Genomic DNA, 12519 nt, shown 5'->3' with positions numbered 1-12519 from the left:
ACCAGCTGTCGGGAGAGGTGACACAGGCAACCTTGGGGGCACCCACAGCAAAATTAAAAAATGATCACACATACACCCAGACATATACATACACACATAAGATAAAATAGTAACTTAACTGTCTTAACTGTGTTCCTGGCCAAAAAAGAATATGAATAAATGAGTACGTCACCACTTAGCAGTTTGCATCCATTAAGTCATTTAGTCCCTACAGGGACTCTACAGGGGAGGTATCAGCAACTCTATTTTAAAGATAAGAGTCGACAATCAGTTTGTTCAAGGAGACACAGCTGGTGAGTAGGGAAGTGGTGTGGGAAGATGTATCTCTCCAACACTGATGCATGTGCTGGTCACCCCTTCCCTCACACCACCTTTTGTCTCCCACAGGGCATTGGGATGCTTCTGATGTGGCCATACACAAGTCCGTAGTCAGTTAGCTGTTGGGTGCCATTGCTATGGAGAGGCTTCAAGGCCAGTCATGGATCGTGTAGACAGAGGCAGCAACTTTGAACTTGCCCAGTCATGGTATCTGACTGCGTTGTTTCATGTTTGGCCCCTGACAGTTCTTTCTCTTCTGCCCACAGCTGAGAAAGCTGATAACAAAGCTTTCATGCCTCTTCCTTTGGCACCAGTAGGAGGTTCAAGCCGTGCAAGTCCCTGTCTGCATGTACGAACCCCACCCTGGTACAGCCCATAACCACCGCCAAATCCCTGAGCCGTTCTTCTTCCCTGTGCTCTCCAGCCAAGTTCAGCCCCGTATGGGAGCCGCCCTGCTCACCCTCATAAGCCTCATTATGTGAGTAACACACCTTTTCACACCCTCGTGGGGTGTGTGCAGTATCCTTAGTCTTGACATCAGAACCAAATTTAGGGGAGGAGTCCTGCTGTTGAGGGGTAGCCACATGACTTCTGAATCAACTTTATGCCAGTCACGGGATGAAGCACTTTCATGGTCTTTAGAGAAACCCTCAAAGGTATAATCTTCCAAAAATGATGGTATGTTACCCCTTAATCAGAAATCTATCCTTCATTTTGAATGGCTATTTTGTTTTTTACTAAAGGCAGAGAATGATTACAATAATTACTATTTGGGACAGGAACCACATAACTTTATTCTTAGATCATTTTAAGAGTATTTTTTGACACTTTAAGGTTATCATAGATGAACAATAATTTCTTTTATCTCAGCCTTGGCACTACTGATATTTGGGTCTGGATAATTCCTCGTTTTGGAGGCTGCCCTGTGTATTATAGAATGTTCTGCAGCATCCTTCGTAACCAAGCAGGACCCAATGGGGCCTTCCCAGGACAGACCCTCTGTGTTGTCCACCTGTCTCTTGTATGTAGAAAAACTTTAGCCAAAGAATAAATTTAATCAGAGAAGTGAGAAAATGCAGAAAGAAAGGGAAACAGTCAATCAAGACAAAGTAATAATAGTTTAGCCATTAGACAAAGTCGAAGACCTTTAGTTCCTCCCCAAGGGCTACAGATAATATTCTGAGCCATATTCTTTGAGCTGATTTGTAGATACTGAAACACCCACCTGGCAGAAGAAGTTAACTACATGATGCCCAGACTGAAGCCGTGACATAAGCTGCTCCATCTTGCACAATTCCAAGAACTGGCCTCAAGGACATGGGAACGAGCCGACCCTGGAACTGAAGACTAACTGTACTTAAAATAATCAAGATGACCCTGAGCAGACCATGGCATGACCAATTTCGAGAAGACTGTCAGAGCTGACTGTGCTGTTCTGCATGTAGCCACGTCTAGCACCTACACACCCCGAAACCCCCCTTTAAAGGCTCTTGCCCCCTGATCAGCAGTTGGTAGCTGCTTCTTGGACACAGGTCCACCTTCTCCCCAGGTTGCTGGCCTCCTGAATAAAGCAATCTTTCTTTTCCTACCAACACTTGTCTCTCAAGTACCAGCTTTTGAGTGGTGAGCATCTGAACCTGAGTTGGGTTAAAACCCTGACTGCTACCCACTAGATGCTGAAGGCTCCACCACGACCTTCTTCAGTTCTGACGACCAAAGATACCCCCAGATGTTGTCAAGTGTCCCTCGGGAGGCAAAATCACACCTGGTTGAGAACCACTGCCCTATATTCTTTCCATAAAGAAATATGACTGTTCTAGTAAGAGCAAGCATTGGTCAGCCCTCCAAAGTCCCAGGGGAAGAGAGACAGGAAAAAAAAAAATGAAAAGCTGCTAGGCTATATACATCTCAATGCAAGCAAGCAAAATCTATAATAAATTGCAATTATATCTTCAAATCTCTTCCTTCCACTCTTAAACTAATTTAGACTCATCCTCAAATTGCTTACATGCTATGGAGATGACTCTTTGTAGCTTATAAAATCTCTTCTAAAAATTTGATTACTCAGCTGCTCATATGCAAATGCTTTGTCCCTTGTCTAAAAAATCAGAGTTAGCTGTGCTGCCCACTGTGATTTTCCAGAAATATCACACACCACAATTTATGCACTTTAAAGTATTCCAAAAACTTAGAGCATGTTAACAACTGTTTACATGCTGGACACAGACAGTAGTCTCTTTAACAGAACACATGTATCTGTACGATATCCACTGGCATCTTTGTAAATGGCTCAGAATGCTTGGTTACAACACAAAGCTGGTTTATTGCCTAAAGTTCCCACCTTACCAATGAGTTTTCCAGAAAGGACAGAGGATACCATATACTGATGTGGTAATCCTGCTGTAATTTGACGAGACAACAAAGATGTTTTGTATTTCTTTAGGATTTAGAAGCAGAGATGACTCCAGAGATGGAATTGGGAAGAAAAGGGCAAATTACACCAAAAGAATAGCATTTCATAATCTTGTTTCTGTGATACTAGCATATATCCTTGGTCTTCTATTCCTTCAGTATTCAAATATAAAAAAGAAGAATGTATACATAGACATGCCAAAAACTTAGATGAAAAGTGCTATGCTTCAGTCATAAATGTGGATCTAAGTTTTGATAACATAACTTTAAGTTTTGTGTTTCTTTCTCTTTCAACATTACTCTGAACACCTAAGAGGTGATGAATCTGACACCAGTCATTTGCGATTCCAAGTAGTGCTTACCTCGGCTTTAATTTTATTGTCTCCAAAGCAAAGGTGCTGTAAATAGGCTGCAGCATTAGACTGGACCGAGGGAAACTGATGTTGCAACATCTGAATCACTTCAGGCAGTTCCGGGTCTCTCCATCCAAATTCTCTGAACAAAAGGAAGGCAGGAGAACATGAGAGGGAAATCCTGCAATACTGTTAGCCTATGGTTAACTCACTTATGTAACGCCTATGAGAGTTTACACGAGAATATTTCACAACTGATTGTTCTGGTTTCCTTACCCATGCACCAACTTAAAAAAGGATTTGAAAAGATTTCCTTGAGTAAATGGTTTGTGAGTATATACATGTGTACATATACATATATAATCTTAAATGTATCAACTGAAGTTACATGTTTATGAAGACTGAAAAAAATGACAAAATGGCACATGATTTTATTAATATAGACATGTTTCATTTAGGCTTCAGTAGATAATTTATAAGATCACATTTATTTTCTAATATGTTATTTCAACAGTCTTGTTCAGGTACAGCATTTAGTTAAATTATCAGAAAAGAGAAAATATAACTGGATGGGTCCAATCTAAAATGTCACGATAGCAGTTAATGCCATCTTTGTTATATTTATAATTATTATTGTTATTATCATAACATAACAATTTTCTAGGGATAAAAGTATTGTAACAAGAAGCCTTTATAGGGCTTCCCTGGTGGCACAGTGGTTAAGAATCTGTCTGCCAATGCAAGGGACACGGGTTTGAGCCCTGGTCCGGGAAGATCCCACATGTCGCAGAGCAACTAAGACCGTGAGCCACAACTACTGAGCTCGTGAACCACAACTACTGAGCCCGTGTGCTACAACTACTGAGCCTGTGAGCCACAACTACTGAGCCTACGATCTAGAGTCCAGGAGCCACAACTACTGAAGTCTGCGGGTCTAGAGCCCATGCTCCACACCAAGAGAAGCCACCACAATGAGAAGCCCGCGCACTGCAAGGAAGAGTAGCCCCCACTCGCTGCAACTAGAGAAGGTCCACGCATAGTAATGAAGACCCAACACAGCCAAAAATAAAATAAGTTAAAAACAAATAAATACATTTGTAAAAAAAAACAAAGAAGCCTTTATAAAAGGAAATTATTTATTTAAAGAGTTAGGTTTATTCAAACAATGTTAATAAACCTTATACATGGTGCATTCTTTTCCTGTATCCTCCTGTTTACATCTGAGCTACTCCAAGAAGCTGCTTGTTTATTTAACTTTAAGAAATATGCTCCAGGATACTTAAATCCATTCTAAAACACAAGGTTAACTGTACCATTATGCAAATGAATATTCTTTCGTGAAATCGATCAGCTCAACCAGTTAGAGCATGGAGCTAACAGGGCCGGATGTATGGGTTCCCTTCTTGCATCAGGGAGCCAATTTTTAACAGAGACATAAAAAAGCAACCTCTGAGACCACAGATAAAAACCTGACCCCATGAGCCACAAAAGGCTACTATTTCTCCGAAGGCCAGGCTGGAAGAGAGACAGCTTTGCAGCAATAAGTCGACTCCTGGAAAAACAACTTAAAAGCATACATCTTATTGATGCCAGGTCAGTGTTGTCATCTCAGAAGAGGAGTCATGAAAAATGGGACAGAGACGGAGCAGACAAAGGTTAAAAGTTTCCTCATAGATTCTAACCTATTCTCTTTATCTTTTCTTTATCACGACTGGTAGAGATTGTCAAGCAAACCGTGAAGCATGTTGGTGCTTCCTTACAGCTACTGAAGACAATGTGGAATAGGATTCCTTTTGAATTGGCTCAGTTTTTATGGGAAAGATAAAGCATTCGATTTAATGTGCAGTAAGTACCTAATAAATTTACCTAAAATCTTAGGCAGACACCCATTTTCAAAAGGGCATATAGTATAGGAGCACCTTTGCCACAAAACTTACTTAAGTGGTTGCTGATAATGGACAAACTATCAGATTTTTTTTTTGGCTAGGTGATCACAGTAGAAAAAAAATATGGATGAAAACACAGGAAGCCTGTTTTTCTTTTTAATTTCATTGCCTTCCGTTGCATGATTCTAAACCACCTCAATGTGCAATATCCAGAAAGCACAGTCTTTTTTCTTATAATAGCAGCCTATTAAAATTATATCTTTTGTTCAAGTTAAATCAAAGTCTACAGAATACCTGTAAATTAAAATTAGAAGTGTCATGTAAAGACACTGGATGGCTAAGATGAATTCAGGTAAGCCCGTGCTATTGGAAAGTGATTAGTAAAGAATTCATTTCAGCATATTTTATTAACCGGATGGGAATTGCTCTATTAGGCTTATACGGCATAGATCAAGAAGGTCTTTGAACAAGAACTCTGGAGGAACAGTCTTAGGGGCTCTGCACAGACGCAAATACACGGCCTTGCTAGTGTCGATGCATGCATGCACAAATGCACACATGAGAATGCATGCATGCACGCACACGTACACACACGTGCACACACACACACACACACACGCATAGCCCAAAATCAATAGAAGGAGGAAAATTCCAAAGAGTCATCCAAGCCTCTTTTTCTAGAAAAGCTTTATGTTACCTAGATGAGATTCTGCTTGGATTTTGTGCTGCCCATGTGCTTCTAGGGAAGAGCTAGAGGAAATAAAATGTCTATCTTATTTGGCCAGAATTCAGTACAAGGCATAGATTCTTTACATGAGGTCTTTTTTTTTCCTTCAAATGAAGTATAGTTGAGTTACAGTGTTGTTAGTTTCACATGTACAGCAAAGTGATTCAGATATATATGTGTGTGTGTGTGTGTGTGTGTGTGTATTCTTTTTCAGATTCTTTTCCCATATAATTATTACAAAACATTGGGTATAGTTCCCTGTGTCATACCGTAGGTCCTTGTTGGTTATCCTTCACACGAGGTCTTAATCCTTAAGAACAAAGAGTGCTCACAAGACAAAAAAAAAGTTCTGGAAAAGACATAACCAGCAGAAGAACAGCACAAGGGAAGTTATGGGGCCATAAGAGGGGTTGACAGATTTGGGAAAGGTGTGCATTCAGCCGTCCTGTCTGTGGGACAGGAGGCCGTGGCGGGGTGGGGGCGGGGTGGGCGCTGCGTGGGAATTGCGGGGCGGGTGGTGGAGATGAAGCTGGAAAGCAAGGTTAGCATGAGAGCACGTAGAGCCTTTCACTCAAAAACAAAAAGTCTGGGCCTGGTCTGCGGTCAGTACTGTGACAAAGAAATCCAAGGAAATTTCGATATGTTCAGGCTTATAGAACAGACCAAAAAAAAAAAAAATCTTAAGTAATACTTCTAGTACAAACCAAAAGTCAGTTGCCAAGTTTCCCTGTTCACATGCTTTCACGCTTTAATCCTTAACGAGCCTTATGTAGTTTCCTTTCATTTCACGCAGGAGGAAATTTAGACTTAGAGATGTTGATGAACTTAAGTGGTGGGGCGGAAATAAAACTCTAGCTTTCTGCTTTCAAATAGATAAATTTAACTGTCTAACAACGATGCCTGCTGTAATCACTCTCTTGAAGTCATATCTAAAACAGAAATAAGGTCTAAAACAGTGATTTTTTTTAGACCATGTCTAAAAAATAAACATGTGTAAAACCGTGTCCCTAGGGGACATGTGACAATGCCAGAAGACAGTTTTGCTTGTCACAAATGGAAGATGCTACTGGCATCCAGGGAGCAGAGGCTCAACATCCTACAATGCAGATACAATCCCCTACAACAGAGAACTGTCGTCCCCAAATATCATGAGAGCCAGGACTGAGATACCCTGGTCTAAACATGGACTGGATTTGATCATTTTTGTTGAGTAAGCATGTTATGAATCTTTTACTCCGTGATTACTGTAGTAGAGCTGGCATAGGATTTGGCATCAGGATAATTAGGAAAGACTTCAGAACTTGAGCATCTGGCTTTCTCCCTTCTAGACTATAAATACAGGAGAGTCCCTTAGTGCTTGCTGGTCTTGGTTTCCATGGATCAAATACAGAGAATAATACCACCTATTTCATGGGACTTCTTTTTAAAAGACACCATAAAATAATCTATATGAAAGTGAAAGTGCTTGGCAAACTATTAAAATATACTAGATATATACTACTAATTGTTACTCTAAGATTGTTATAAGGGTATATATATATATATATATATATATATATATATATATATGTATATTTTAAAAATTTATATCATACCCATTTAATTAAAAAAATAACCTTTTACTGTTGTGTATTCATTTAGACATTAGACTTATTTGAAGGAATATAAGTGTAAGAAGAGATACTACTGTAGCCTGTAGTAAAAACTGTGCATTAAAATGTGCCATTTTGGGCTTCCCTGGTGGTGCAGTGGTTGAGAGTCCGCCTGCCGATGCAGGGGACGCGGGTTCATGCCCCGGTCCGGGAAGATCCCACATGCCGCGGAGCGGCTGGGCCCGTGAACCATGGCCGCTGAGCCTGAACGTCCGGAGCCTGTGCTCCGCAATGGGAGAGGCCACAACAGTGAGAGGCCCGCGTACCGCAAAAAAAAAAAAGTGACATTTTGAAATGATTTTTCCCCCATCTCCCTTCAGAGGCAGAGTCCTAGGAAGAGCAAAGTGTTTTGGATACAGTCAGAGTTGGTTCAGATCCTGTTCCTATGTGAGCGTTCGTCCTGTCTGTGTCTTGTTTGCTGCTGAAGCTCCACTGGCTGGCATGCGAGGTCTGCTCTGAGTAAATGTCCACGGAGTCCATCTGTTATACTGAGATAAGAATTTCTCCCTTAGAGTGTTGTTGGGATGATCAGAAGTAATATATAGGAACCCCTTAGAGCAACGTCTGGCACACAGTGTGGGCCCTCAAGAAATGCCAGGTGTTGTATATAACTAGCTGAAGAAGAGAAGAATGAAAAATAAGAACCATCTACAATTTTCTACAGAAGCCCAGCTTGTAACTCTCATTTGTTACTGGGCTTCACTTGAGAAATGTTCATGGAACTGGAGAACATGCAAATGTAACCTTTTCTCCATTAAAACTTGTCACACAGACCTACAATATTGTGACTAAACCGTCACTCTTATAAGGACTCTCTGAGTTGTTAAAATTACAAGGCGCTTAGCACAGAGCTAAATAGCAAACAGTTTGAAATTTGTTACTGTGTTAGGCTGCCGCTGAATCAGAGCTGATGTACTGTCACAACATTTTTATCAAGTTGACTTCCGTGTCGAAAAGAGCCCCAGGGCAATCAGAGTCTTCAGAAATTCAAACTGTGATTTTTCAGCAAAGCTTTATGTCGGAGGGAGAGGGTTCACTTTTGACTGCAAGGTCAATAAACTACATTGGTAGCGGGGCTGTAGGGACATTATTTAAGGGTATGAAAATCTCAACCGTTTATAATCTTTTGAACTCTAGCTAAAAGTTTTAAAGACCATATTGGCTTTAACTTTTCCATCCAGAGCCAATGAGATGAGGTGTTTTGTTTTTTTGATTTGGTCTTGTTGAAATGATGGGGTTAAGGGGATGCAGAGACAGTGGTCACAAGAATAAGTTAGGTGGAAAGATTTTTTTTTCTTAAAATGGAGATGTTTTCATGCTTGTTGACAGATAAGAACTTATCCAATGATAAACACATGGAAGCACGACTGTCTTAATTCTCATCCCTGAATAGTTTGTCGCCAAAACAAAAAGCTGCCCTTTATAGGGTTAATCACATTTAAAAAACACATCTTTGCTTTTATATAAATGGTAGCACTGGAATTATGACTGCCTAGAAAGCAAACACAATTGCCATAGTTTTTAGAAAGCAGTGTCTCTCTCCAAGCTTTACATTTTGAGAAACCAACAGCGTTAATTCACTCAACCATAGTTTCTCGACCTGTCTTTGGATGGAGCAACCATACTACTCCTTGTAGACATGTTTCACTCCCGGGAAACTAGACACTGGGACCACGAAGCCAGCAGTTCTTCCCTATTGTCAGTGACTTTTTTTCTCATCTAAAATCTGTATATTAATTATACCCTCTCTTTTCAAGAAATACTGAAGCAACTCAGGCAAATCATCTATGAGGATGTGATGAAACAGGAATGAAAAATCAGGCACACAAAAGAGAGAGAATGCAAATGTGATGAGTACAAGGCCAGCATGCTTGCTTAACGTGTTGCAAATTTGACTCTTTCTTTACAAACTGCTCTGCTGTCAGAAGAGAAACTCATAGAGGAGAGAAGGGGCCGACCCTGTTAGGTGAAAGGACACAATCCCCACCACTTCATGCACTGGGAAATCAGGAAGAAAGGATCTGGGATCTCTCTTCCTGTCCCACTATTTGTGGCAGGTCTCTGGTTAGGATACTGTGGTAGACTGAATCACGCTCCAAAGGTGTCCAGGTCCTAATCCTTGGAACATGTTAACGTCACCTTACATGGCAAAGCAAACTTCACAGAGAATCAGAAGGTAACAGACCACTGGAGTAAGATGATACGCTGCTGCTTCTGAGAACAGAGGAAGGGGCCAGGAGCCAAGGAATGTGGCACTTGAAGCTGGAAAAGGCAAGGAAAAGGATTTTGCCCAGAACCTCTGGAAGCAGCATGGCCTTGCTGACTCCTTACTTATAGGCCAGTACACCTGATTTCAGACTTCTGGCCTTCAGAACCATAAGAGAAGAAATGTGTTTTTTTACATCACTGACTTTGTGTTAATTTGTATATCAGATGCAGAGGCCCATCTGACCCCAGGATATGGCCCTCCTAAGCCTAGAAGAGACCACCCCGTTGGAGTGACTCCAAGGGTGTAGCGGGAGCTGTCTGGAGTATCCTAAGAGGCACCACCTCCAATTTATTGCCTCTGGGAGTCCTCCCTGACTTCTGATTATCAGGCAGACGCCTCTATTAATTTATCCTGAATTCCCAACCACCTCCTGTTTATCTATTTGGAACTGCAACTTCTCAGACCCTCAGCTTATTTCAGTAAGGCCAGTAGCCACCACTTCTCGCCATATTCCCGCAGGCTGCCTGGCTGCCTGCCTCACCTTGGGATTCAGCCGTGAACCCCTCACTCCTCCAGCCAACGTTCACTGAGTGGCCACTGAGGATGCAGTATTGGATGCGGCAAAAGTTCCCGTCCTTGGGGAACCTTCTAATGGTAACTGGCAATTAATTACTGAAAGGGTACAATATATTCTTTGCCAGATAGTGATCAGTGTGTATTGGGTTGAATAGTGTCCCCCCAAAATTCAAGTCCACTCGGAACCTCAGAATGTAACTTGATTTGAAACAGGGTCTTTGCAAATGTAATTCAGGACCAAGATGGGCTCTCACTGGATTAGGATGGGCCCTAAATCCAATGGCAATGTGCTTATAAGAGACAGAAAAGGACACACAGAGACAGAGAGAGGAGGTGACGTGAAGATGGAAGCAGAGATGGCAGGGATGTGGCTACAAGCCCAGGGATGCCAAGGATTTCCTGCAACTGCCAGAAGGAGAGAGGCATGGCATGGTTTCTTCTTCGGAGACTCTAGACAGAACCAACCCTGCCAACACCTTGATTTGGGGCTTCTGATCTCCCGAGCTCTTACAGTATAAATTCTGCTGTTTTCAGCCACTTAGTTTGTGGTACTTTGTTATGGCAGCCACAGGAAACTGATACAAGCGTGATGGGAAGAATAAAGCAGAGCAGACGTAGGCCAGACGTGTGTGTGTGTGTGTATCCGTTGACACTGAAAACACAGTGGCTGTGGAAGACCTTCCCAAGAAGGTGACCTGGGGCACAGACCTACAGGTGCTGCCGGGTGGAAGGGATGTTCCGAAAGGGAGAACGGTCACAAGACACTGAGGCAGGAGCACGCTTGGCATGTCAGACAAGAGGTGAGAAGACCAGCGAGTGAAGTGGAGCAAGTCTTGGGGACCATGTTGAGAGAGGCAATGGGGCCCAGATTACACAGCATTTGTCAGCCTCAGCAGGCCGTTGGCTTCTTCTCCGACAGATCTGGGAGCCATCCGAATGTCGTGATCTGGTTCATATTTTTTAGAGGATCGCTCTGTCGGTGGTGGCAAGGACGTATGCATCTGTCAAAACTCATAAACTACAGGCCTAAAGCGGCATGTCTATTGTCTATACCTTGATCACGCTGGGTCTACAGAGGGGATCCCTCTGGCTGCGGGGGTGAGAACAGACTGTGGGGGGCCGGATGGATGCCAAAGAGATGCCCAGTGGATCCCTCCCATAAGGCCCCTCTCCTTCTCCCACCTGCTGGTCCCCATGAACTGGCAACCCCTGTTGCCTTACATCTCAGGCCCAGCCTGGAGCCAGTGGGGTGGACTGGTTAGGCCAGGACCCCCTTCTGGGGACTGGCATCTATTATTTCAGAGGAAGCAGGAGCAGCTTCAACTAGCAAGTTTTCTACCGGGCTGAACTGCAGAGAGACTAACAGTAAAATAACGGAAAAATCGGTTATTTCTGAACTGTTACGGATACTGGGCACCTTAAGTAAATCCTAGCCCAGCCATAGGCTTTTAGGGGTTGAGAGGTGAAAATAATGTAAAATGTTCAGGCAAAATGTATGCCATTATTTACCATTTTTAATCCCATGTACTTTCAGTACCAGTGAATTCTACTTCTACTGAAGACTTCTAAAAGTGCATTAGATTACAAAGAATATTATCAGTTTTACTGTAATACTTATTCAGTAACAATTGAGTTTTAAATACTATTTGTTTATTCATTAATGCAACTAGACTTTTTCAATAAAAACATGCCCCACAATAAAAAAATAACTTCATACCTACAAGCATTTAGTTGCCCTGGAAATTCTAAAAGGGTGTGCTTAGTGATAACAGCCCAAGGGAAAAGAACAACAAATTAGTACCCATAAACTTCTCCTTGTAAGCCATAATGACTTTATGGAAAATGTTTATATTCTACGACTACATACCCATTTTAAAATTAACAATCCATTATGCTTAGGAAAATCACCTGGTCCTGTGAAACTTCAGTGGCAACAAGAGGGAAGGGATTTGATGTCCAAGATCCTGGTTAGGAGTATATCATTCATGTATTTTTAAGCAAGTTTTTACCTTGTCAATATCAGGAGATGATCAGGATTCTACCTCAGGATTAGATTAAGAATCTGCGCAAAGGCCACAAAGGCCTGGATCATCCTTAAAAGGTTTTACTATACTCTATATATATATACACGTGTGTGTGTGTATTAAAGAGGACTTAATGTTAAATAATATCAAATAATGGACTAGAAATATACTGTGTATAAATCACAGAATGCAGCACACTTATTAATCAGGTAACTGTATCATCTGACAATTCTCTGTGAAACAATTAAAACAGTGATTTTAATGATTCTGTTGATGAAAACTTCTGACAGAAGTCACACTGCATTGGGAGATATATTCTAAATGCAGGGACACCATCTCTTAAGATACCATGGGAGGCTCCA

At 41.7% G+C, this 12519-nt stretch overlaps 1 protein-coding gene across 2 annotated transcripts in view; it reads right to left on the bottom strand.

The window, feature by feature from the left end:
• The window catches only part of CTNND2 (catenin delta 2), a gene marked incomplete at its 5' end in the record, with an annotated part of 948683 nt that overhangs the window by 259484 nt on the left and 676680 nt on the right, over positions 1 to 12519 (bottom strand). For both annotated transcript variants that reach the window (XM_082623542.1, XM_082623543.1), the window contains one exon: positions 3093 to 3225. In XM_082623542.1, the coding sequence (XP_082479668.1) occupies positions 3093 to 3225 (133 nt within the window). The remainder of the gene's footprint in view (positions 1 to 3092; positions 3226 to 12519) is intronic.

Source organism: Mesoplodon mirus (genome assembly GCF_964341445.2).
Source record: "Mesoplodon mirus genome assembly, chromosome: 5".
NCBI classification, from domain to species: domain Eukaryota; kingdom Metazoa; phylum Chordata; class Mammalia; order Artiodactyla; family Ziphiidae; genus Mesoplodon; species Mesoplodon mirus.
The sequence above is the reverse complement of the archived record's forward strand: the minus strand, read 5'-3'. Positions and strand labels throughout refer to the sequence as shown.